This window comes from Capra hircus, chromosome 3, assembly GCF_001704415.2.
Source record: "Capra hircus breed San Clemente chromosome 3, ASM170441v1, whole genome shotgun sequence".
Lineage (NCBI taxonomy): Eukaryota > Metazoa > Chordata > Mammalia > Artiodactyla > Bovidae > Capra > Capra hircus.
In genome coordinates this window covers 3,205,935-3,230,505 of record NC_030810.1, presented here as the reverse complement: position 1 = coordinate 3,230,505, position 24,571 = coordinate 3,205,935, and the positions used below count along the sequence as shown (strand labels likewise).

General features: G+C 50.9%; 1 protein-coding gene across 2 annotated transcripts; it reads right to left on the bottom strand.

The window, feature by feature from the left end:
- Positions 699-24,513, bottom strand: ILKAP (ILK associated serine/threonine phosphatase). Of its 2 annotated transcripts, XM_018040276.1 has the most exons (12): positions 24,368-24,513; positions 17,319-17,384; positions 16,816-16,872; positions 13,801-13,920; positions 12,416-12,542; positions 11,251-11,357; positions 10,820-10,913; positions 10,449-10,536; positions 8,951-9,072; positions 2,804-2,923; positions 1,259-1,340; positions 699-946 (listed from the first exon to the last, which is right to left on the bottom strand). In XM_018040276.1, the coding sequence occupies exons 1-12, from the start codon at positions 24,420-24,422 to the stop codon at positions 806-808; spliced, it is 1,179 nt and encodes a 392-aa protein (XP_017895765.1). In that variant the 5' UTR covers positions 24,423-24,513; the 3' UTR covers positions 699-805. The 2 variants fall into 2 exon arrangements, with proteins under 2 accessions (XP_017895765.1, XP_017895756.1); XM_018040267.1 differs by lacking the exon at positions 17,319-17,384.

Sequence of the window (24,571 nt, the reverse complement as noted above, 5' to 3'; positions counted from 1 at the left end):
GTGTGAAGAAGGGCATGAAAAGAATTTTCGAGTTTTGTTTTCCTGAGGAGGCTCATCACGCATTTTTAGCGTCTCGGACAGGATGTTGCTGTGAAGCCCAACTTCAGCTCAGCCCAGAGCCCAGTGCACGCGCCCCTGAGCCAGGAGGCCAGGCCTCAGGCCACAGGGGGCTGCAGCGGGACTGCCCAGACCTGGAGATGCGCGTGTTCCACACCTGGGCACCCAGCGGCAGCCAGACGGCGCCTGCCATCACAGGATCGGAAATGAACGGCACTCGGGTGTTCTGGAGGGCCCGGTGGGGCACTGCTCTGCAGGGTGACAGCCTCAGCTATCTGCCTGACCTCCTGGCTGAGCCTGGGCTCACGCCGCATTAACGCTCTGCCAGCTCATGTTTGTCTGTAGAGCTAAAAGCAGCCAGCTCCTCCAGCAGCCCTGGGTTCTGGCGCTGGCCTGGCTACGCCAGTCACCGCCTCACACTCCCCTCTGTGAGATGCCACTTCCCCAGCCAGTTATCGGGGGCAGCAGCACGGGAGAGGAGCCCTAAACTACAGAGCCTGTGCGGTGAGCAGCTCATGGCCACGACTACTGGCCCATCCGAGAGGCCCGTGACACTGAGCAAGGAAAGACCCAACACACATTCAAAGCAAACACGACCCCTGAAAGGTCAAGGTGTTGCTCAAGACGTAATAACTCAAAAGTCTAGAAAAAACACCTTTATTTACAGCCATGGGCATCCCACAGGAGTACACGAAACACATAATGTGCACAACACACAAAACGAACCTCGGAGTCAAGGCCGCGCCGCTCAGAGCCCTATCCGCACCACCATCACGGTGACATTGTCCGCCGAGCCCCGCTGCACCGCCTTGTTGGCCAGCCTGTTGCAGGCGGCTTCGTAGCGGGCGTCCACGGTGAGCTTCCCTTCCCGCCTTTGGATCTTCTCGTCCTACCGGGTAGGAAAGGGGTGCTGGTGAACAGGGATCCCACGCCCCACCATTCCTGAGACGGCTCCCATGAGGGACAACTGCTCCCAGTCCCCGTGGGGGAGCGGGGAGAAACTGAGTGGTGAGCGCCCTGGATGGAGCTCCCACTCCCCCCTGGGGACACAGGAGGAAGGGGCCCAGGGCTGCACGGGGACACGGCGGGAAGGGGCCCAGGGCTGCATGGGGACACAGGAGGAACGGGGCCCAGGACTTCTCCTCTGAAGCCCAAGGGCAGCCAGAACGATGGGCACCCACCCCCTTCTGAGAGCACTCACCTCCAGGCAGGACAAGATGAAGTTCACGGCTTCTTCTGGGGTAAAGACCTTGAAGAGGCCATCACAGGCCAGCAAAATAAACCTACGACATGGAGAGAAACATAAATGGGTTTTATCAGCAAACTACAAAATGGCCTGGCAACGGAGGTAACATATATTTGGCCAACTATTCAAAAGCTAAACATTTTAAAACCAATTTAACATCTACAAGATCAAGGTTAAAGCTACTTAAAAATATTTTGGGTGAGACGGTATTCATCAAAACGGAGACTACACTGCTCACCAAAGTTAGGGATTAACCCAATCCCAGTTTCTTAGACAAACCCCAGGAAGATCGCCAAGGAAGATCTATCAGGTGGTACAGGCAATACACGGTAAGTGTTGGCCACCACAGGCCTCAATCCGTGCCCCAAACTGGACGGACGCTTGGACTTCAGGAACGCCAAGCGCTCTCTGCCCACGTGAAGGGAAGACAGCCATCCGCTTTCAGTGCTGAAGAGGCCTCCGTCCCTTTCAAAGTCCCCCAGGCTTCCCAGGGGAGTCTCTCTGACAGGGATGGAGGGGGTGGGACAGTTCCGGTTCTCCCGCTCGTCTCTTTCCTCGTTTCAACACCCAGGTCCTGGTTTTCCACCTCTGGCTGGGCACTCACTCAGCAAGCATCAGCAGGCACGTGGTTTGTGCCTGGGGCCCAGTAGGGCTCCAGTCCGAGCAGTGCCAGCCCCTTCTGCCGAGGTGACAGACCCTGGAGGGGGCTCTGCTCTGCTGCCCAGCAGGGACCACGCAGGGCCTCGTCTCATGTGGCAACAAGACTCTCCCGAGGCGTCACCCAGGGAGCTGGAGTAGCGGGTGGAAACATGCCCCGAGGGGCCGAGGCAGGCGTGGAGGGTGCGGAAAGGCACCCCCAGCAGCACTGGCCTCCCGGGGCCTCGCTTCCACCTCCGTGCCCACGCCCCTGATGCAGGCGCCTGGACCCCATCCTTCTGCCAGGCACAGGGCCTTATTCTCAAGCAGCTCAGAAACAGAGGTGGACAAGAGGTCTCTTTCTTCAAACTACTTCGGCTCTGCTTAAAAACCTCCCATGATTCTCCCATTATGAGCTAAAACCCAGACTGCTCAGCAGAGAACCCAGGCCTCTGCAACCTGCCCTCAAGTGCCTGCCACGGTTTCCCGATCCCACCCGCACCGCCCCCGCCCCGTGGCATCAGCCAGCCACACCTGCATCCTGTCCTACTGAACCACCCTGGTGTCTGTCCCCCACGGGAAAGCCCTGCTTTCTGCAACACGCATGTCTCCCTCCCGCCACGGCCAAAGGCTCCCGGGGCACCCGCACCCCTAAGACATATGGGACTGGACACACTTGTTCATGCGTGGTCAGGCTGGACCCACGAGAGCAGAATGGGATCTTACTTATCCCTGCACCCGGAGGGCCCAGCACGGTGCCTAAGACACGGCTGGCTGCTCGCCACCCCAGGTTCAGTACGCGAACTGGAAGAAGTCAACAGAGAAACCAGGGAGGCGGCCGCCCCGTGCCCCGCGAGAGCCTACCTGTCGTTGGGGGTCAGCTGACAGCGTCTGATGTCTGGCACCGAAGTGACCCCGCAGCGCTTGTACTGCCCGTCCCCGATGGAGCGGGACACCTCCAGCACACCCAGGACACGCCCGTCCCTGCAGCGAGAGGAGGCACATCAGACTCCACCTGAGACCAGGCTCCCAGGGCCCAGACTCTGAGCTCAGAAGCAGAGGAGTGGGACAGGGTGAAGAGGCGACCCGCGGCATCCACGCCCCTCAGCCGCCCGTGACACAGCGCTGCAGCACTGTGCGCAGCCTTCCTGTCCCGGGTCGTTACCCGCCCGCTGCCCCGCACACGGGTGGCACCCGCGCCCCTCAAGCTGGCTCGTGGGCGCGCCGGGTCTAACTCACTGGTCAACCCACAGCCCAGTCAAGCCCGACTGGGTGCAGACCTGGCTTCATCTGTTTTACCCTAAAGCCACCATGGGCTTCCCTGATAGCTCAGTTGGGAAAGAATCCGCCTGCAATGCAGGAGACCCCGGTTTGATTTGAGAAGGGATAGGCTACCTACTCCAGTATTCCCGGGCTTCCCTGGTGGCTCAGCTGGTGAAAAATCCGCCTGCAATATGGGAGACCTGGGTTCGATCCCTGGGTTGGGAAGATCCCCTGGAGAAGGGAAAGGCTGCCCACTCCGGTGTTCTGGCCTGGAGAGTTCCATGGTCTATACAGTCCACGGGGGTGCCAGGAGTCGGACACGACTGAGACTCTCACTTTCAAGCCACCGGGGTTACAAACAGCTGGGATAGGGGGATATTTTGCATTTCACTCTGGATTTGGAAAATACCTGAAAGTGACTACCCTCTGCTTCAGAAGCAAGTGTCTTTACCTTGGGTATGAACATCGTCTAATGACAAATACAGACAGGACTCTGGACAGATCAGGAGAGGGAAAGGTGACTGCAGGGCCTCAGACAGCCGGTCCTGTCAGCAGGGAGAGCAGCCCCACGCCTGCCGCTCCCAAGGACAATGCTGGTGGCCACCTGCTCTGCCACTCAGGCAGCTACAACGCCCGAGCACCCAGGCTCTCAGGTGTGAGCCCAGAGGAGACGCCACACTCGACAAGGGGGGCAGAGAGCTCAGCCAACTGCAGAGCTGTGCGCGGAGGTGCCGTGTCACCACGGGGCTCCCAACGGGGAACGCGCCCTGGAAGCTGAGCCGCCCGCCCGCCGGGGTCAGGATCCCGCCAGGGCTGGGGCCGGGGCCGCTCTCGGAGTCAGGATCCCAATGGGGAACGTGCCCTGGAAGCTGAGCCGCCCGCCTGCCAGGGCTGGGGCCGCTCTCTGAGTCAGGATCCCGCCTGGCTCCTGGCCCTTCGCTGGCCCTCAGTCACCCTCCCGGTCGGTGGTCACAGCCAAACCACCAGCAGCAAAGACTTGTGCTGGTATCTGTGAGCAGCTGAACAATCTTCTCAGGTACGAACAGCAGAACTAGAGGGAGCACAGGGCGCCGGCGCCGAGCTGAGGGGGAAGAGATGCGTGGGGGACCCTCAGCCCTTAGCGTGCCAGAGGCAGCAGCTCGGAGCCCGCGGACCAGAGTGTGTCTTCAGGACCGAGGGCCGGGGCGCCTGGCGCGGCCTCCTCCTGAGTCACAGACCCAGCTTGTTTCAACAAGACTGCATGCGCGCAGAGGCAGGACCGAAGACCCAGGTACCACCAGGACAACTCAGAGTCCACTCACGCTTCGGAAGCCGACCCAGTGGGCTGCTGCCGCTCTGCATGCCCTTGGCGCAATAGGCTGCATGGGGTGTGTGTGGTGCGGGCACCAGCCGGCTGCAGAGGCCTGGGCCGACGCAGGCTGTGCGTCACGGGAGCACAGCCACGCCACCTGCCCTCTGTGCCCAGCGAGTCCAATATGACTGCTCCTGGCAAGGGCTGCCCAGAACCAGCCACATGGGTCACGGGCTGCGCCCACCCAAAGCCTCAACAGCCCCTCCACACACAGCCAGCTTCCCCCACACAGCACAGGACGCTGCGTGCTCTGCGCGGCCTCTCCCTGGCAATCCGCGAGAATCCACTTCTCCCACCGTGCTGGGCAGGGAGTGGGTTTTGAAGTCCCAGCCCCCGAGCTAGCCTGCCTTCCCCGGGGACCTGCCGCCCACAGGCCTGGCCTCCTACCCTCCAGCACTTGCGGCTTGTGCTCCATGCAGCATCCTTCCCGCCTCCCTTCCATCCACCCGTCAGTCAGACATCGGCTGTCCCACTGGTGCAGAGTCTGTCACCAGAATCTCCTGAACGCAGCGCCTTCTGCTGGTGTTTTGGTCTGGTTTTCCCTTCACAGCGGGGGAGGGGCACAGAGACCAACACCCTGGCTACCAGGACAAGCGGAACCCTGCTCTGCCTGCAGCTCCTCTGGCCCAGGGACACAGTGGTCTTAACGGGCTCACGAAGCTGAGGCTGGGAGGTGGAAGCTCCATCTTCCTCTGACCGTCCCAGGATGGCAGATGCCAAGGTCCGGAGTTTCAGCAGGATGGGTGCGACAGGGCAGGACTGCATCTGATTCTAGAACTGTCTCCCTGTCATCGGAGACCGTACCAGACATGCAGCGAGGAGGCGCTACAGGTGTAAGCTTCCCTTCCTCGTAAAATAAACATCAAGCTGTCTTCACCTTCTCCGAGGAATTCTCCTGAAGCAGTGTGAGGCACTGCACCCAGTCCACGACCTTCAGTGTAACGAAGGAGGAAAGTAAAACGCATACACGGAGACACGCTGGAAAGGTCAGCAGATGAGGGGGAAGAGAACAAGACGTGAAAGCAAGTCTCTGCTCTGGGGTTTAGATAGCTAACCATGTAAATGTGGGTCTTCTTCCCTTTTAAAATCATGGTGAAATGTGTAACATCCTATCGGTCATCTTCACTTCCACTTTTAAGCAAACGGCTGAGTGGCATACCAGGACTCTGCGATGACTACCCGGCCCCTCACCCCGTCCTGCCTTCCGTCCCGACGAGGACGCTGGCCGCTCGGGGACTTACGCAGTGGAATCAAGCAGTGCCTGCTCTTCTGTGTCTGGCTCACTCCACTTGGCAAGCTGTCCTAACGGCTGGTCCAGGGGACAGGACTCCCTGCCTCTCGAGGCTGCACAGTGCTTGCGCTTCATGGAGGGCCCATGTTTTGTCTGTCCCCTCACCTAGCGACAGACGCTTGGGCTGTTCCCGCCTTGTGGCCACCGTGGCGAATGATGCTGGGCACACGGGCACGCGCGTACCGGTTCAGACCCACTGCTTTGGACTCCGGGGCGCACGACCCAGGACTGGGCCTGCTGGCTCACACGGCAGGTCTATGTGTTTCTATTTTTAGTCTTTGTTAAAGTACTGGTTTACAATGTTGTGATGGTAGATCTATCTTTAATTTATAAGGAACTGCCATGCTGTGTTCCACAATGGCCATCAACAGTGGGCTCCTATCTCACCATGTAAATGCTTCATAATAGAGTGTGAAAGAGCCCTGAAGTTGGAAACAAAATGAAACTAGTGATCATGATAACCAGAGTGTCACAAAACCACAGTGAAAACAATTCTTCCACGTTCACACACAATACTCAGTACATCCTCAGTGAGACACAGACTACAGACGAGAGCACCGCGAGGAACTCACATTCAGTAACAGTGACGCTGCTGATGCTCCAAGTTTCAAAAAGCTATTCTGGCAAATAAATATGCAACGTTATTAGGAACCAAGATTTTCAGGATAAAAGGAGACACTACAGCTACTGAGTCAAAGAAGTTAAGAGAAAGCCCTATAACGCCCGATGAATGCTCAGTCTGAATGAGAAGGAGCAATCCAGACTCACAGGCTACAGAGGTGTGTCTGTGTCCTGGTTCTGTCCTGGAACGGGTGTGAACTGATGCCACTGCAGGCGACCCCAGCAGCCCCAGCACGTGGAGCTGTTTAGAGCCCAGCAGACGTGCGGAAGGCGCTCCCTCCCGCTGGCCACCGAGGGCACGCGAGCAGCAAGAACACCCTGCCTCTACGGCCAGAGTCAGTGCCCTGGATACAGAAACCCACCTGCAGGGGCTCCTGGAGCGAAGACGGGAGCTACTAGTTTCCACAACCGTGGGTGCCCCCACTCTGCAAATAGTGACGGAAGATGCAACACATACCTTGCTTTTAGGGAAAAACTGGTTCACCCCCTGTTGATGAAGGAAAGCCTTCCCTAACCGAATGCCTGCTACCACGTGCAGAGGGAGCCGGAAGTCGATGGTCCTCTTTGCCGGCCCTGTGAAGTAGCTGATTCATGCAAGGTCACTGAGGGGCGCTAAAATCCAGTCACAGGTGCCCAAGTGGACCTCCCCAGACTACCAGCAGACCACACACAGAAACAAGTCCTCTAACCTGGAGCCGTCTGCTGCCGCATGGTGGCCAGCACGCAGCACGCATCTCCAGCAGTGATCGCACTCGGCTACTGACGTGGGGGCAGGCAGAAGTGCCTGGCATCCCCATCAGATCCCTTTACTGAAAACGTGTAACCTGGATCTAAAGCAGCCTGTGGACATAAATCCTGCTTTATAAGACATAACATACAGGCACCTAAACGGTGCTGGTGACCCTATACAAGGGCGGACTAGGGACATGATCCAAGCCAAAGCAGAGATGATTCTTCACGGAAATACGCGAGTCCAATGCTGACAAGACCCTGGTTTCCAACACAGACACTCTGGGGACAACTGGGGAAATGAGGGCACAGACGGAATGTTAAGATAACCTAATACAAACTAAAGAATGGTTATTTTCTTAGATGTTATGTCTGCAACTAACTTTTAAATAGTTCAGCCACGCACACACACATATAAACAGACAAAGCAAATACAGCAAAGTGATAGCTATTGAATCTAGGTAGTAGATGTTTAAACACTTACTATTTTAAAAATTTTTTCTGCATGTTTGAAAATCTTAATAATGAAAGTGAGAGGGCATGGACGAAAAGGGAGCGCACGCCAGCCCCAGCCCCAGGCAGGAGACGGGCCACAGCCCAGCCCTTAGCTCGGGAACAAGCCACCCCTCCTGTCTCTGAGCACCCCCACTGTCTTCTTCAAATCGAGGGGTGCACCCTAAGTCCACACAGTCCTTAATAAACGGGGACTGGGAACCAGGAAGTGAATGCAATACAGCTGATCTCACTTTCAGCCATAGAAATGCTACTGTCAAATCTTCTCAAGGAGCTCAGACAAATGCAGAATTTTAAAGTTCTAAGAAAGGACGGAAAAGGCGATGCCACTGACTCTGACGCTGGGGTCACACTCTTGGGCATGAACTCGCACAAGCAGCCACGGAGGCCCAGGCACGGCACTGGCCGAGGTCAGACCCCAGTCTATAATTCTCTCTCGGCCCACGCACACAGCCACAACCCAGACCAAAATCATCTTTTACTAATCCTGGACTTTTTTAACCAACCCTAAGAATTCTGACTCCTCTCCAGAGACCTCCCTGCACCACCGGCCAGAAACAGCCTGGAGCGACAACAAAAACTGCCCCGAGTAAACAACAGAAGAGGAAAGACACTTCCAAGGATGAGTAGCTGCTGTCTCACACTGGCACCTCACTTCTCCCTTATCTCCAACAGGCAACGAAATCTTAAACGGCTCAAACCTAAGATGAACCAGAAAACACCTCTGGTGACATTCCTAGTGCCGCGTCCTTAGCCCTGCTTAACTAGAGCTGGCACCGTCTTCAAAGATGTAAAGACAGATCAAACAACCACGGCAGACGGAGCCAGGCAAGAGCGGCCCTGGGCCTGAGAAGCTGCTCCCGGAAGCCCAGGGGTGACCAGCTCATGCTGCTGTCTCACACTTCAGGTTTTCTCTCTGGAGAAACTGCGCAAAGTGTAGCTTATCCAGTTGTGACAAATAATAGACTTGAGGAAAGTTCCTAGGACCACAGAAAACGCTGGAAATGGTAAGCCTGAATTTGAGACAGGAGTCCTTTTGGAGATGTAGGGAAGCACGTTTCTCACACGCATTGTTTGCTCCCACTTGGACACACGTGAATCCTATGACACGTGTTCACCAAGTTAGACCTCAAACAGTCTCATCATGCTGAAGACTGTGCAAGGCAGAAGGCCCTACCCGCGGAGGCCTCTCGGCTCACTCCACGGTGCCCCCCTCCTGGAGCCCCTGCCACCCTCTGGTTACCTGACGTTCCCTCCGGCCTTCTGTATTCTCATTCGCTCTTCATACTGGGTTGGATTATGCTCCTTGCTGAGGCTTAAGGCCGCGTGTTTTTGACTCTCTTCGTTGTAACGACAAAGGATTGCCTGGGAAGACGAGAGTGCAACAGGTGTGAAACTGAACAAGCCCAGTGCCTAACGCTGACAGGGGAAGAGCAAGGTTAACAACTGACTTTCAGATTCAGCCTCCTGCTGACAAACTTGAGTTCAGAGGGTCCAGCGTCAGAAGGATCAAGTGGCAAAGTGGTGTCACACACACACAAACACTAAGGGAGAGAAGAGCTGGGTGACCACAGCCCCCTGCTCCCCTCACCAGGCCATCATCTTCCCACCTGTGATGTGACAGGGAGGTCCCTAAAAAGTACCGAGGCCCCTTCAGGCGCTACTGTTCCCCGAGCCTACACGGGCCCATTTGGTGGCTGATCAGGTACATGGCCGCGTGCTCCCGTCACTGTGTTTACTGTGTGGCACTTCCGCACAAACCTCTTATTCTGCAGAGGGGGAAGCCTGAGGCCCAGAGGATAAGCATCATGCTTGGAGTCACAGAGCAGGGCCAGGACTGAGACTGGGTCTGACTCCAAAGTCTCTCTTTTGGCTAATGCATACACATGCTATTTTTAAGTCCTCTGGTCTAAACGCCCGTGTACAAGAAGCAGTCCCACCAGAGAGATCCACTAGAGGGTCACCCCAACGCAGACCCCACTGGGGCAGGGCTTTCATCTGGGACGCTCATGGCTCCCAGTGCCCCGAATCCCAAGTCACCCTAAAAGCACCAGGGTGGGGAGCAGCGATGTCCAGGTCTGAAGATGCTTGACGACCGGGAAGGTCACTCTGTCCAGAGGCTGCCGCACAAGCACGGAGGCTGGCTGGCAAGCGAGCGGCAGGGAGGGGCCGTCCGCTCCTGGCCAAGGAGACAGCAGGGACTGCAGAGGCCCCAAGGAGCCCTCCCTCCAGATCTGTCAGCCCCCACATCCAGGATGCGATGCAGGCCGTCATCAGTGGAAGCAGCTGGGTTTCCTCCCTCAGCCCTGAGTCCTAGGCTCAGCGGACATTCATCCCATCACCGAGCACTCTTCTAGTCACAGCTTTTGAGTTATTTTGAAATTACATAATTTGGAGAGGCAGGGGTTACTACTTTTCATTCATTACTACTGAGGTCAAAGAAATGAAGACAAAGAGTTGTTTAAATAGAAGTAGTTTTACTTGAGGGCCAATTAAATTCCAACTCACAGCTCTGTACCTGTTGGACAGACAGGGTGTAAGTCTTCCCAGAACAGCCTCCAGTTTAGCAGCCGTTCCCTGACCCAGAACTTTTAACTCTGCAACAGAGCCCTTGGAGCAGCCCCACAAGGATGAAGCTTCAACCCCGCCATCGTGGCTGTAACCGTATTCAACAGTGCTGCCTACAGTTCGTCCCCCTCGGACGCACTGCTGTCTCAGTGGGCGGCACCACAGCCACATACCCGACTGTCCCCAAGGTTGGCGATGTACAGAGTGTTGTCTACGGCCAGGACACACGTGGCGGTGGACCCATCTTTCCAGGCAGGTTTCCTGGAAGGAGGAAACACATCAGAGACACAGTCACCATCAACATGCTAGCACTCTGAGACTGAATTTCCAGAGCTGAAAGGGAAGCGTCATACTTTTAAAATGGACGGTTTCTTTGATACGTGTTTTTTTAAATTCAGATTTCATTAAGCTGTAAGCGCTTACTTGGCGTTAGGATTTTTTCAGACAATGAGCGTTGGCATCACACTGTATCGGAAGGCCTGAGATGCGTCTAGGACACCACACCCTCCCCCCTACTCATAGGCCTCCACACGGCCACACTTACTGGCTCGAGGCTTGCCTAAGGAACTCCTCATCGGTGTGCTTGAAGGTGTCCAGAAGGCACCTTTTCACGGTCTTCTCTACGCTGATCCCATCTCCTGTGGCAGCAGGCAGGAAAGAAAGCGAGGCCTTAAGGAAGGAGACGGCCCTCCCGGCACCGCCACTCTGGGTTATGGCCAAGAACAAGCAGTCCTTCCTCCACTGTACATGGGGGCCTGAGTACCCTCCCAAGTGCAGAGGCAAGAGGCGCCGTCGCCCAGAGACACCGCCAGCGCCACGCCCGCCGCACAGCCCCTGCTCCCCTCGGCACAGCCTCCTCTAAGCCGGGCTCTTCCAGTCATCAAGGATTCTTCGCTAAAGCCAGTGAGGTCTCCCTCAGCAGCACAAAGAGCCAACCCCGAGGTGAACGCCAACCGATTGAGCTCTGAGCCTCACCTTTAGGAAATTTCCTGATTAAGTTCTGATGCAGATTCTGTGCGGCGAATTTTGAGGCTCGAATTCCTCCATGTCCATCAAAAACAGCAAAGTATGAAACCCGGGTGCTGGAATGATGAACCGAGAGTCAGCAAGATCCTCAGGCAAAGACTACTCCTCTCCATTAAAGCTTTTAACTCGAGCAGCAAGCAGTAACAGTACCCAAGATAATACTGAAGGAACATCCATGACATTTTAAAATTAAAAACTCACACTTGCTTCAAAAATCAAGACCTGTTAACTCTGATTTTTCACTAATATTCAGAACACTTTTCTATTTAGAACAGATTTAGGTTTCTACTTACGGCAGATTTAGTTTTAAACACTAACACACAGACAAACACAGACAAATTACTGACAGTCAAAGACCCCTGTAAGAGGACAGGCAGTTTCAGAACGCCCGCTCAAACTCTGACTGACACCGAATTCTTAAAGCCTGTCCTACCACGCCCATTCCTAGTCCCCTTTCAAGTTTGCCAGAAAACTCACACACACAGGTAAACAGCATTAAAACACTGCTTACGAAGGAAAGAACAAGTATGCTTGTGTGGAATGACATTTACTCTGCAGAGCTGCTCTTTTCCTCAGTGTTTCTAGAATCCCTTCTCAATGTGGGACATCATGAGCCATGAGACAATGAACTTATTTTGCTGAGTGTACTCTTGAGGCCCATCCATGTTGGTGCAAACAGCAAAGTTTATTTTTCAATGGCTGACTGGTATTCTACTATATGTGTATATATATATTTCAATATATAATATTATACATAATGATATATATGTATATATACACCTCTCATATGTGGTTTATAACTCAGAATCTTACAGTGTGGCATCTACTAGTTATGGCTTGGTGTCCCCCAACTAAATCTGTTCCCAAAAGACAAGCCTCCTGAGGCTTCTCCAAAGCCCTTTTCCAGGCTCTAAAAGCAACTCCAAGCACACTCCTGCTCTTGGGGACAAGGGCTCTTCCTCCAGACCTTTCCCTTCACTTCCACTTTACGCCACTGCAGGGAAAACTCCACGTCTGCCTTCCGCTGTTTTGGTCTCCTTCTGGGCCCTCGCTACCGCACCAGCATCAGAGCGGACTTCTGCGCCCCCCCGGGCTGCCAGAGCAGCACACTCACATGAGGGTGGAGGGGGGCTGGCACTCCGCGGTGATGTCATTCAGGATGACATGGGCGTCCTGCATCTCCTCCCGCTCGCCCTTCCGCTCAGCCACGTAGCCTTTCAGGCCGAAGATCACCGAAGAGGCTACGGAAGAGAGCAAAAAGCCAATACAAACCTGCGCCCTCCTCTCCAGACGCCCTAGTCCCGGAGCACGCGAGAGGGAGCTGCGGCTGTTCTACCCAGCAGTGTCCGAGAGCTGCCCTGCCAGGCATCTCCCAGGTGGCAAGCCTGCTACAGAAAGCAGACCACTGCTGAACGGGTGGCCTCTGCAAGGCTGAGCAGCGGAGAGGAGACAGCAGGCGACAGCAAGTCAGAGCAGAACGGCTCTTCCAAAGAGAGCGCCTGGTCAAAGTACCAGAGCAAGGAGCGCACCATCACCCCACAGAAGTGAGACGGGACCAGGGCAAGGAGCTCTTTGCAAATCTCGTCTGTCAGTAACTTCATGAGGACAGAAAAATCTCTAGTTTAGAGAAACGTAAGTAAGTAGTTTACCCCAAGTGCCCTGTTTGATACATTGGAAATATGTGTTTCCAGGCTTGAGGCTGGAAGACTGAACAAATGGAAAGATCAGCTGCTTTTGCTTTAACTGAGGAAGGAGAAGGAAAAAGGAGCCCACTGGAGGTGTAGGAATCTCTCTTTAAGGGCTGGTCTGAGCTCAGTTTCTGACACTGAGAGCCACGTCAGTGCTAGACGCCCTTCCTGAAGGGCGCCCGCGGGCAAGCACAGCGCTCTGCAGGCTCCAGGCAGTGGCCAACCACACTGAAGCCTGCATCTTCATGTCCTCCGCGGAAGCCTGCAGCTTCTGCTGGAGACCACTGACCGCATGCAACCAAGTGCTTGACAGCCGCAGTCAGTGAAAACCCACAGCTTTCTATCTAGCTGATACTCCTCACTTATTCCTCATGCACTGTGACACGTTACAAAGCGGACAACAAATTTCAATTGCTCTTTCCAGCCTCAGGTCATCTCTTGGGGCGCTGCCTGCAAGCTCGTCACAGAATTCCAACTGCTAATCAACAGGCGGAGGTCAAGGACATGTAGTCAGAGAGAGCCTGGGGGCCCACACGCTAACCGAGGCCGAGTAGACCTGTCTCTAACCCCTGAGGGACCAGGGCAGGTTTCCTACCTGACCGAAGGTGAGTAAGAGATGGAGAGCATGGAGGGCAAGGAGTGAGGGAGCACGCGTGAACTCGGAAATCCACGTGCAAACAGGGAACCCTATCCACTTCTCAAACACAGACACAGAAAGGAAGTGTTATCATTGGAAAGCTAAGCTTGTTTTTGCTCTGGGTTGTCTCACAATATGAAGTCTAATACATTTGTTTTCAAACTGTCTGAAAACCTTTACAAACTTTCTTTTCCACAAGCTCTTCACTGCCATTCTTCTCTTCATCAGAGGCTTTTCTCTTTGCTCCTTTCCCTTCATTCTTTACCTCCTGGGATATCGAAGTGTCAAGAGAGCCTGGAAATATAAAGTAAAAACCAGACAGAAACACAGCTATAGACGTTAAAGTCCCGAGCAGACCTGGCTCCCTCCCAGCCCTCGGAGACGAAAGGACATTCGAGCGAGGCCTGGCAGAGAGGGAGGCTCAGTGGTCATAGCCATGCCACTGAGGGGTGGGGCAGTGCCCTGGGTGCCCACAAATAAAATCCAGGCCCTGCTCAGATGGCCTCGAGAGATTATGTGAGAGGCTTCTCAGTGGGAAAAGACACACATTCACACTTTGAGGCTATGGCACACACATCATATGGTATTTTATATCCACAAGCTCTTACGTATACGTTTTCCAAAACCTGCAAAGTGAAACGTCCTGAACCAGCCCAGAAACACTAACAAAGGTTTAAACTGAGACCAGTATCAGGCTGTAAGAACCGTCTGTATCCTGAAAGGCAGAACAGCACTGCTAAAGCCATTCCCGCTTGCAAAGGGGTGGGTGTCTATTCAAAGCTGAGCTCAGGGCACCTGCAGTGAGCGCACACTGCGGAACAGAGTCTAGTTTTAAGCCTCAGTTCTGCCATTTGCAAGGGGTGTGCCCTTACGGCAAGTCACTCAACCTGCAGGCCTCAGCTTCTTCACCCACAACAGGGAGGAAACTGTCCTCTCAGAAGGCTGTTTAAAACTGATGGGGAAAACTTATGGAAAGCTTTCATCACAGTCCCTGGTCCATCAAGTGTCCCACGAATGGCCCTAGTATTCTCTCCATGTAGGTATAAAAGCATACAACCATTTATTATTCATTCAACTACTCTTTGCCAAACCTTTCTGAGTACTGAGGGGAAAAAGGAAACATTCTTGCCCTCAAGAATAATCAGTTACTTGCAAAGGACAGATTTCTGGAACAATGTAACACACACATCCTACCCTACAGGGTAAGCCAAATTAACTGGGACAATGTCATGGATCTCTCAATGGTCTCTCCATTACCCTCCTGCCACTTACTGTTAGTGTTCCAGTTTTCCAAATGTGTGTGAAAAAAAGTCTTCCTTTCTTTTAAATTGGAAAACAGAGAAATTTTTTAAACTGTTATTGCCTTCAAAGTAAATTACACTGTAATCAGAGAATGTGGTCTACATATGATATTGATTCTGTACTAGGACTTACTTTATGGCCTAGAATGTAGTCAACTTTTGTAAATGGCTCCTGCCTGCTTGAGAAGAGTAAGTCTTCTCAAGAAATCCTAAATATTAGATACAAGATTGGATTTTACATCCAAAAAAAAAAAAAAGCTGTTAATAATGGTGTTGGAAGTCCTCTAAGTTACTATTAGTTTATTGCCTTTTGCCCTAAGGATAACGAAGACATAACTATCCTGAGCCCTCCTTTAACTAAATCTGCTCAGAGCCCTAGTTGCACACGTTTAACTTTCATTATAACTGAGAGCACTGTCTTTATTAGGAAGGTTTTAGGGTAAACTGTATGAGAATGCTGTAATATTTTTGTATGGACACATAGCCTGAAAATCTGAGAATTCTTGTGAAAGATGACTGTGATACTTTTTCTAAATACAGAAATGTGTGTGTGCTAAGTCACTTCAGTCATGTCTGACTCTTTGCAATTCTAGGGACTGTAGCTGGCCAGGCTCCTCTGTCCATGGGGTTCTCCAGGCAAGAATACTGGAGTGGGTTGCTGTGCCCTCCTCCAGGGGATCTTCCCGACCCCGGGATTGAACCCGCGTCTTCTACATCTCCTGTATTGGCAGGGTTCTTTACCACTTATTAGTGCCACCTGGGAAGCCCAAGTATAGGAAAGACACGAACTTAATCCATACTTTCCAATGACTTTGTAGTAATTAATTAATAAGACAGAAAAATATACTTGAAAAGCAGCAAGTGTTCTATCTGACAACATAAGGAAGGTCATTCCACACTAGAAGATACTCACATATGAAAGGACAGCCTGCGTCCTCCCTGCCCCCCACTATCGCCCTGCCCCACTCCCTCTGGGGGAGTTCCATGTGAGAAGTCCTCAGACGGAATAACAGACTCGTCATGTATGACAACCTAGAGGAATCTGCTCTGTTTTCCCCTTCTGTTCAATTGGGACGTAAAAGGAAAAGTTAAACATTTACAGGAACAAGTACAGCCAGGGTTAATAGGCTTGACAAAAATGAAATCAACAAAAAGAATGTTGAGGACAAACATAAAAGCACTGACTGGAAATTAATTAACTAAGGTCTTAAACTTCAAGAATTCAAATTCCTGCACACCGTCTATACCAGTCAGTAAAGCAACGTCATTCCAACTTCATTTAAAGATCACAATTCTTTCCACTTTGTAAGTGGCATAAAACAGACGACTAATTTATCAGAGATACTGAAAATATCTTTTCAGTGTGAAATGTGAAAAGTACTTCACATATAAATGTGAAAAGTACTTCACATATTCAGATACTTTTCTGCTGGATATATCTGGATCTGTCAGGAACATAACAAGGCAAAACTACAGTGACAGACTGCGATTTTTTTTTTAAAGAACATTAATAACAAAGATCAAAGTAAATGACTGAATTCTTAAAATTCCAAGCAGTAGAAAATAATCACCAAAAAGTGATGCAGTATTTATATATATTTTTGCTTCCCAACTGAGGGTATCTATTGAGTTTAGTTTGTTTGTTTATTCATTTTGGCGGGAACCTAGTTCCCCGGTCAGGGATCAAACCTGGACCCCGGCAGAGAATGCACTGAGTCCTAACCATTGGGGTGCCAGGGCATTCCTGCTATCTATTAGTTTTGATACACTTTATGCAGTATTCTGATTCGTCATCCTAAGGCTTTTCACAGCTATGAGTAAACACACCTTATGTAAAACATCGTATATTATTTCCATCGGCCACTGGACTAGGTTCCCTACCACTTACCTGGATCGCCACTGCTGGCTGGCGGGAGATCGTCAAAAAGCAAAGGTCCCCCAGAGCCTGAAACATAGCAGAACACCGAGTGAGCCCACAAAGCCGGGGTGGGGGCGCACATTTCCGAGTCCATCCCACCAGGATGCCCACACAGGCCATAGCTCTCGCGCCAATCCAGTGCAGCTCATGCTGTGCACACAGCGTCCCGAACCTCTAAGTCTCGCCACTTCAAAGGAGACGGAAAACCTGCCTTAGAGCTCAGTCTTATTCCACTAGTAAAACAGACGCTCCGATGAACCAGAGAACACTGCTCAACATCTTCACGCAGGTCCTCAGGGCTAGCAACTAGTGGATTTTTCTGCCTTACCTGAAGCCATGGATTCAAAACTTAAGACCGTCCAACACCTAAAACATCTGTGTGTTGAAAACCGGGGGAAAGGGAGAAAGACTGAGACAACTACCATCCCAGGATGACACGTCGACACACACCTGGGAGAGCCTGGAGACTGTGCCTGAGTCAGTACTGCTGGCCGGAGGGAGACGGTCAAAGGGCAGAGGTGCTTTCTGAGCTTCTTTCCCTAGAACACGGAACACCTGCTTAGAGAGCACGTGGACACCGGCCAGGCGGGGCTGGGCGGGGGGGCAGGGGGTCTTCTGCGATAAGGCAGCTAGTGAATTCAGATCTTCTCCTCTCTACTGGACTGAGTAACTGTTTCCAAAAATACTTTCTCAAAGTCATTTAATATGGACATTTGTTTCCAACAGTTACAGTCAATATACAAGCAATAAAGGACAATCCAACAGGAATTTTAGGGGCTACTGAGTGTTTTGAGGAAAACAAGTATTTTTCTTGCTAATTTCAGTATTGAAAGGAACACATTTTAAAAAACCTTTCTTTAAGAGTGAATCCTGAGAAGAAAAAACTGATTCTAGAGCAAAACAATAATTCTATCTCAGAACCTCAATAAAGGGACTCTTCAAAGATCTACCGATCTTAAAAAATCCTATTTCAATCACATTCTGAACTAATTACCAAGTAGAATCTTAAACACACAAGCAGAGAGATGGTGAGAGGCCCGAATCTGTCTTAACCTGGTGTCTCCAGCACAGAGCCCAATTCAATATCTATGAAGAAAATGAGGAATTTTAGATACTCCAAGATAAACTCAGGAAAAAGCTAAGAAATCTTTCTATTTAAAAACCTAAAGATTTACCTAACAAAAGTACTTGTCTTAATGTTTTATACTCAATTATCCCTTTCCACATAAAATTTAATCATTATTCCTTCTCCAGCTTTCCTCAAAATTTCTACTTAAGTTATGAAATACAGGAACCAGCCCACAGGAATGTGGGGGAAACAACGGGCTAAAGATGAAGATGTGGATGTCCACGTCCTCTGAGATTGAACACACTGATCTCATTCCTCAGAGCTCAAGCACAGAGATGCACCCATTTGAAACCAACTCAACATGTGTGCCCCGAAAGTTTCATCCATTTTGTCTTTCTGCCTAGAAACAAGCTGGGTATCAACTCTACTTTTTTACAAACTAAAAATTTTAAGTAAAATTTATAAACTCCAAGGAAAGAAATTTCTTCAGGAGTCTTTAGGTCAGAAGTACATTAAATACCTGATAAATTCCTAATCTAACAAAAAGTAACTCTTTTGCTTTATACCCGTAACACAAATAGGGAATGGCTAGTTCATTAAATTACCGTTTTCTCCCTTAGGATTATCATAAAGACATTGAGTAATTACAAGCAGTCTCACTTTCCTCACAAGTGACACACTCTATGAGGAGTAACCCAGAACCAGCATCAGGACATTGAAGGCATTTAGGATGACCGCTCACTCACTCTGCTATCCCTCCCACAAGAATCCCTGACACTTCAGCAGGCCGCTTCCAGGGGAACTCAAACCGTACTAGTCTAGGCATCAACGTATCCATTCCAACAGACTCCAAACTGAACAGGATGAGCCAGAACAGTCGCACTATATTCAGCGGGGTCAGAGCACCAGGCATCTTGGGACAGAGGGACATTGCAGGGAGGAGGCCGACCTGAAGAGCAACCAACCCTTCCACTTATGCAGGGCCACGTTTTAATTTCTGAATTAAACTACCTCTCTATATCAGGTCTTTCCAAATCCAGTGTCCACGGCAGGGAGGCGGGGGGAGTCCTCTTTTACCCAGGTAATACATTTTCGGTCCTGGCAAGCATTCCTCATAAGAGGGTTTCCAGCTCAGCACTAGCCTGGCTGCTCTCCTTTGCTGAATTAGTAGAGTGCCTCAAACCTACTACCAGCCCCAGAGAACAGCCTCTCTTCCCCTGCTGAACTGAGTGAACCTCAACTGCTCTCTGTCACTCTAGAATATTCTGAGTGGTACTTCAATTAAACACAGTGAGATCATCTCAGAGTTCTGTTGGCCACAACTGAGAATGGCTTATGCAAATGATACTAAACATTCACTGCCTGCCAAGAACTACTCTAGTGCTCTACATATTTTCATGGATTGAATACTTACAATAATCTTATGAAGTGGGTACTATTATTATGGTTACTTACTGATGAGGAAACTGATGCACTTGCTTAAGTAACTGTCCAAGAGAAGAGCCAGTGAGCAGCAGAGGTTGAAACGCAGGCAACCTGCTTTCCCAGCACATGCTCTCGGTGAGATGTTATATATTGCCTCCTCGCTGTTACTGGAACTTCACAAGGATCATTTAACCTTTATACAATGCCCCAAAGATAATCCTAAGGCTATAATATCTCTGGAGTACCTTTCCGCATCATCATAAGGATCAAAGTTAGAACAGTTTGCATCTTTAAAAACAATCTGTACATCACAGATGCTATAAAGGGAACTTCCGGTTAGCCAGAACCTTACATTCTGTGTTGGATAAATAGTAATTCAAAGTATCTGGGGCTGCAATCATTGGGCCATGTGTGACCTTGACCTTAACTTTAGAAGTAGTCCCTGAGTTCTAAATACAAGAACTTTCATAAAGAAACACACAGGACAGAAAACAGGTTTTTCATGAGAGTTAATCTCATCTAGATTTCTTTTTTTAAGTTATTTACATTCTGAAGCTAAGTCTACTGAAAGTTACATATCATGCTGACAAAAATACTCTTGGGCTGATCATATTCAGGTTAGCAAAAAATTGCTACTTATAGCAACGGAAAGCTTAAATATTTTGCCTAAATTGCTTTTTGTACCTGAATTTTCTTTTTAACTATAAATGTGATACAGTTGACCCGTGGATACAAGGGGCCACCCGTGGATACAAAGAACCAACTATATCACACCATTTTATGTAAGTGACTTAAGCATCCTCGGATCTTGGGATCTGAAGAGGACTCCAGACCCGATCCCCCGCAGAGAGTGACGGACAGCTGTGCCTGTTTTCCAAATACCACGGATGTATCAGAAAAAGGCCCACTTCCCCACCTATCCCCACCAGAATAACACCTTAGTGTATACTTTCCATTTCCCTTTATGCTCATTTACTGAATCATAGATGTTCATTTTAATTTTTAAAAGGGAGAAGTACACTATGTACAATGATGCTGCTGCTAGGTCACTAGTCGTGTCCGACTCTTTGCGACCCCATGGACTGTAGCCCGCCAGGCTCCTCTGTCCACGGGGTTCTCCAGGCAAGAATATTAGAGTGGGTTGCCATTTCCTCCTCCAGGGGATCGTCTCAACCCAGGGATCGAACCTGTGTTTCCTGCGGCTCCTGCACTGCGGGAGATTCTTTACCATGAGCCACTGCCGCCACTATACACGACACTCCACATGCATCATTGTTCACGCACGCTGGGTCTAAGGATCCCTTCCCGCAGTCGCCCCCTATCCTACAGCATACAGGGAGCACTGCCACTCACTGTCCGGGTCCTTCACTGATGGGCCTGCGGGGTGATTCTGGTTTATCACATGACAATGCCACAATGAACAGCCCAAGACTTATAACCTCATTTTATCTGCCAGACTGCTGGTCAGAAAGCAAACAAAGAAATTTGACAAATGCCAAAATGTGTTCCCAAAAAAGCCGGGGTAACTTTCACTCTCAACACACTTGATGAAAATGTCCATTTCTCTAAATGCTCATTATCGCGCCAATTTTCAAATCTGCCGAGTGAGAAACATGGCACACCTGTGGCCTGCTGTTCCCTCCCAGTGACTGGGGAAGCTGAGCACCACTTCCCATCAATCGGCGCCTGCATTTCTTCTGTAAACTGTCAGGATACATCCTTTGACCATTTTTCTAATGGGTCACCTCTTTTTCCTGTTAATTTGTCTGAGCTTTTCCCTTACCAGGGGTAGTAACCTTTAGTAATGGTACCGCAACTATTTTCTCTCAGTTTGTCTTTTGCCTTTGTGCTACTTTGACTGCAAAAACTTTTTATTTTTACATAGCTAAATCCATTTTAATTTTTTAATGACTGTTTTCTTACTAATCCTGAGGTTTTACAATTAGTTCAAGTTTTTTCTAATACCTTAGCCTTTATTTTATATTTAGCTCTCCAATTTCATAAAAAGAAATATTTTGAGGATGCCTTGCAAATCAAGTATTTTAGTCAACCATCAGTTTTCAAGCGTACTGGTGTAGTGAAAGAACCACCCTATAAAACTGAAACCAGATTACTACACAAATGACTTTTAACCAAGACACCTTTAACTTGTTCAGACTACCAAATATAAGCTGTCAATCTTCAAAGACATCAATCAGCACTTTAATGACTATGATATTGCAAAGAGTCCGACAAGACTTAGAGACTGAACAACAAGCAAAGAAATTCCATTTCCATCTGATGTGAACAAATACACGTCCTCTTTAAATAACTATGTATACTGTACTTTAGAAACTTGATTTCACTCAGCAAGCAAAACCTGTTAAGGGTTGGGATGAAAACCTTTAATTCAGCACAAAATCTGAAAACATTTACTGTATTCTTTCCATATTTCTCTTCAGATCACAAAAAGTAAGAGGTTTGGTATAGGAACATTAGACATGATGTTCAAAGCAAAAATCAAAACACTAAGTAAAATACACTTGACATGATCAGAGAAGTGGATACTTCTTCCCTTTGGACACTTGGCGTTTTCACAGAATCCATTTAAGAGGGCATTTCCCCCTCTTTGGAACAGCTGTGACAGTTAACTCATAGAGTAACCGCTACAGAGCACCAGCATCTGTCAGCACTGAGCACAGAGCCTCTGCTCCCCACACACAGCACTCTCTCTAACCTGTGGGTAACAGTAGGCGGCAACATCGATTTTTCAGATGCAGGAACAGCCACAGAAGACAGTAAGAGCAGAATTAGGATCTGAAACCAGTCTGAGTACATGCCCCAAACAGCTCTTCTAGGGTCTGTGAAAATGACTAGGTCTTTTATCGTTCCTGCGTTAGCTCAGAAATCTGTGACACCTGCACCTCCTTTGAGGGCTATGACGGTGGCAATCTAGCCTCCTCTCTCCATCTACTTCAAGAAGCCAACTTTATTTTCCTCTCATTCACTCTAGATTCAATGTTATCAACCACTTTTCAGAAACAAAAAGTATGACATTTGAGTTAAATTTTCAAAAATCAAAGTACTTTTACAAAACTGTGAAATCAGTTTCTGTTCTTGTTCAAATGAATTGTTTTTTAACCTGTTAAGTTTGATCTTACTGGTTTTAACTAAATGCCTGTCAAGATAACTTTGGGTTCTGACTTTGTACTCACTTTAGTACTTATCCCTGTCAGCATTCTGTCATCAGCGAACTCAGAAAGCATGCCTTCTTTGCTTTTAACGCTAGTACAGAAAACACACTCAGCCAAGGAGAACCTGTGGCAGGGCCAGCACACTCCTCACAGGCAGGAGGCAGGTCACTGATCCCCTCTTCAGGGAACCCGGGTTTAAACAGCACGCAGCACCTCTGCCACCCTGTCGTCTCAGCCAGGGCTGGATACGTCCTTCCAGGGACCAACTTAAAGACTCCTCAAGTTCTGTATCTTTCAGGGGTCCCTTCCACCTGAGTGGACCCAAATTAATTTCAGGTAGAAAGTGATGGCGATTAAAGAAAATGACAGGCTTACAGGTGCATCTGCAAATGCAAACTCTGCCCCGAATATATTCAGACAGAAGTTATCCTCCACCAACAGAGTCAAAAAGCCTGCATACACAAGCCAGCGTTTTCGCCCACAACGAGAACAATCTAGAAAAGAAATCTAGGAAACAATCTGCAAAATGACATGTTCTGCCGGCAAAACAGTGCCGTTACTGTGACTGACGGCCTCCTAAGACTGGCGTGGCATCCACATGTGACATGACAGAATTCAGGCCCTACGGAGGGCAGAACAACTCCTTCTTGGGAGCCGTCTTCATGGATCCGAGTCGCAAGTCGCGACTCCTCCACGTTGGATGCGCAGGCAAACCCGAGAGCCAAACGTTCCCCAAGGGGCAAACTGTTCCCTCGCCTAGAATCTCTGCAAATTACAAGTCTATCCATCTTGGGAGGCCCGAGTCCAGCACCACCTCCCACCCAACTCTCCGTGCACGGACCACAAACATCCCTTTCCCGGGACATTCAGCATTTCCCAGTCATTAACTTTGGCCCTATTCAATGTCAACCACTCGCATTCAGAATTCGGCTTCTCTGAGAGCAAGCAAACGCTGGGTGTCAGTCACCTTCGTATGCCCCTAGGACAACAGCAGTTGCCGAACCAGGGTCTCTAGACCCGCTCCCGGGCTGTCCAACAATATCAGCTGCGGATTTCGTAACACAGAGGCCGGGCCCCACCTTCCGGGCTTGCAAGCTGAGTGGGGCTGAGCTGGGCCTGGAATCTTAAAAGTGTTCTGAAGAGTTTCCACGTTTTCTGCCACCGAGTTAGGCTCGGGGGGCGGGGCGGGGGGGATTCCTAAACCACAGCATTCAGCTGAATGTCTTGCACCTGAAAACGTGAATAAGTCTTGCCAAATTCGGCCTGGGCGCGGCTGTAACCCGCCGGACAGAGGACCAGGCGTGGTGGTCCCCGCAGGGCTACCCCGTGGAGCTCCGATCGCCGGCCTCCGGGACACGCACGGCGGCCGAGGTTAGGGGGCAGCCGGGGGTGGGGAGCGGACCGGGTGAATGGTCTTCCCTTTGGGGAGAGGGGACTTCCTGGGGCCCAGAGAGAACAACAACAACAAAAACTACTCCGAGTCATGAGACAAGATCGGAGGACGCAGAGGGAACGAATCCTCTCTTCTGGGCCTCAGAATCACGAGCAGCCGAGCCGGAGACCACTTCAGTCGCCGGGGTACACGCGGAACACAAAGCACAGCAAAACGCTGAACCGGGAGCGCGCCCGGGACTACCAGCTCCCCAGGCGGCCGGTCGGGACGCAGGCCGGCGGCGCGGGGCTCCCGTGAGCGAAAGCGGCCGCGCACAAAGGGCGCCGGGGCGCGCGCGGCCTTTCCTCCTGCGCAGCGAACATGGCGGAGGCCCGGCTCCCCGCGCCGGTGCAGGCCGCGCTCGCCCTCCCGCGCGCCCGCCCGCCCTCCTGGCCCTCACCGGCCAGGCGGCCGTCCGCTTACCAGCAGCCGGCCGCGGCGAGCGCTCGGGCTCCGGCAGGTCCCCGAACAGGTCCATGACGGAGGCTGGGCGGCGGCTGCGGCACACGCGCAGCCCGCGACCGGCGGCGGGCTCCACACCCTGCGGCGGCTGCGGGGCGGCGGAGGCGGCGGCGGCGGCGGCGGCCCGGCAGCCGTCAATCACCCGAGGGCGGGCCCGGAACGCCA

Bases quoted from the DNA above. Each gene is read 5' to 3' on its own strand.
- ILKAP (XM_018040276.1), bottom strand. From the start codon at position 24,422: ATGGACCTGTTCGGGGACCTGCCGGAGCCCGAGCGCTCGCCGCGGCCG. The intron at 17,385-24,367 runs GTAAGCGGACGG...TCCGTGTTCTAG, and splicing joins CTCGCCGCGGCCGGCTGCTG to GGAAAGAAGCTCAGAAAGCA. The intron at 1,341-2,803 runs GTAGGCTCTCGC...TCCATGTCGTAG, and splicing joins CAGCTGACCCCCAACGACAG to GTTTATTTTGCTGGCCTGTG.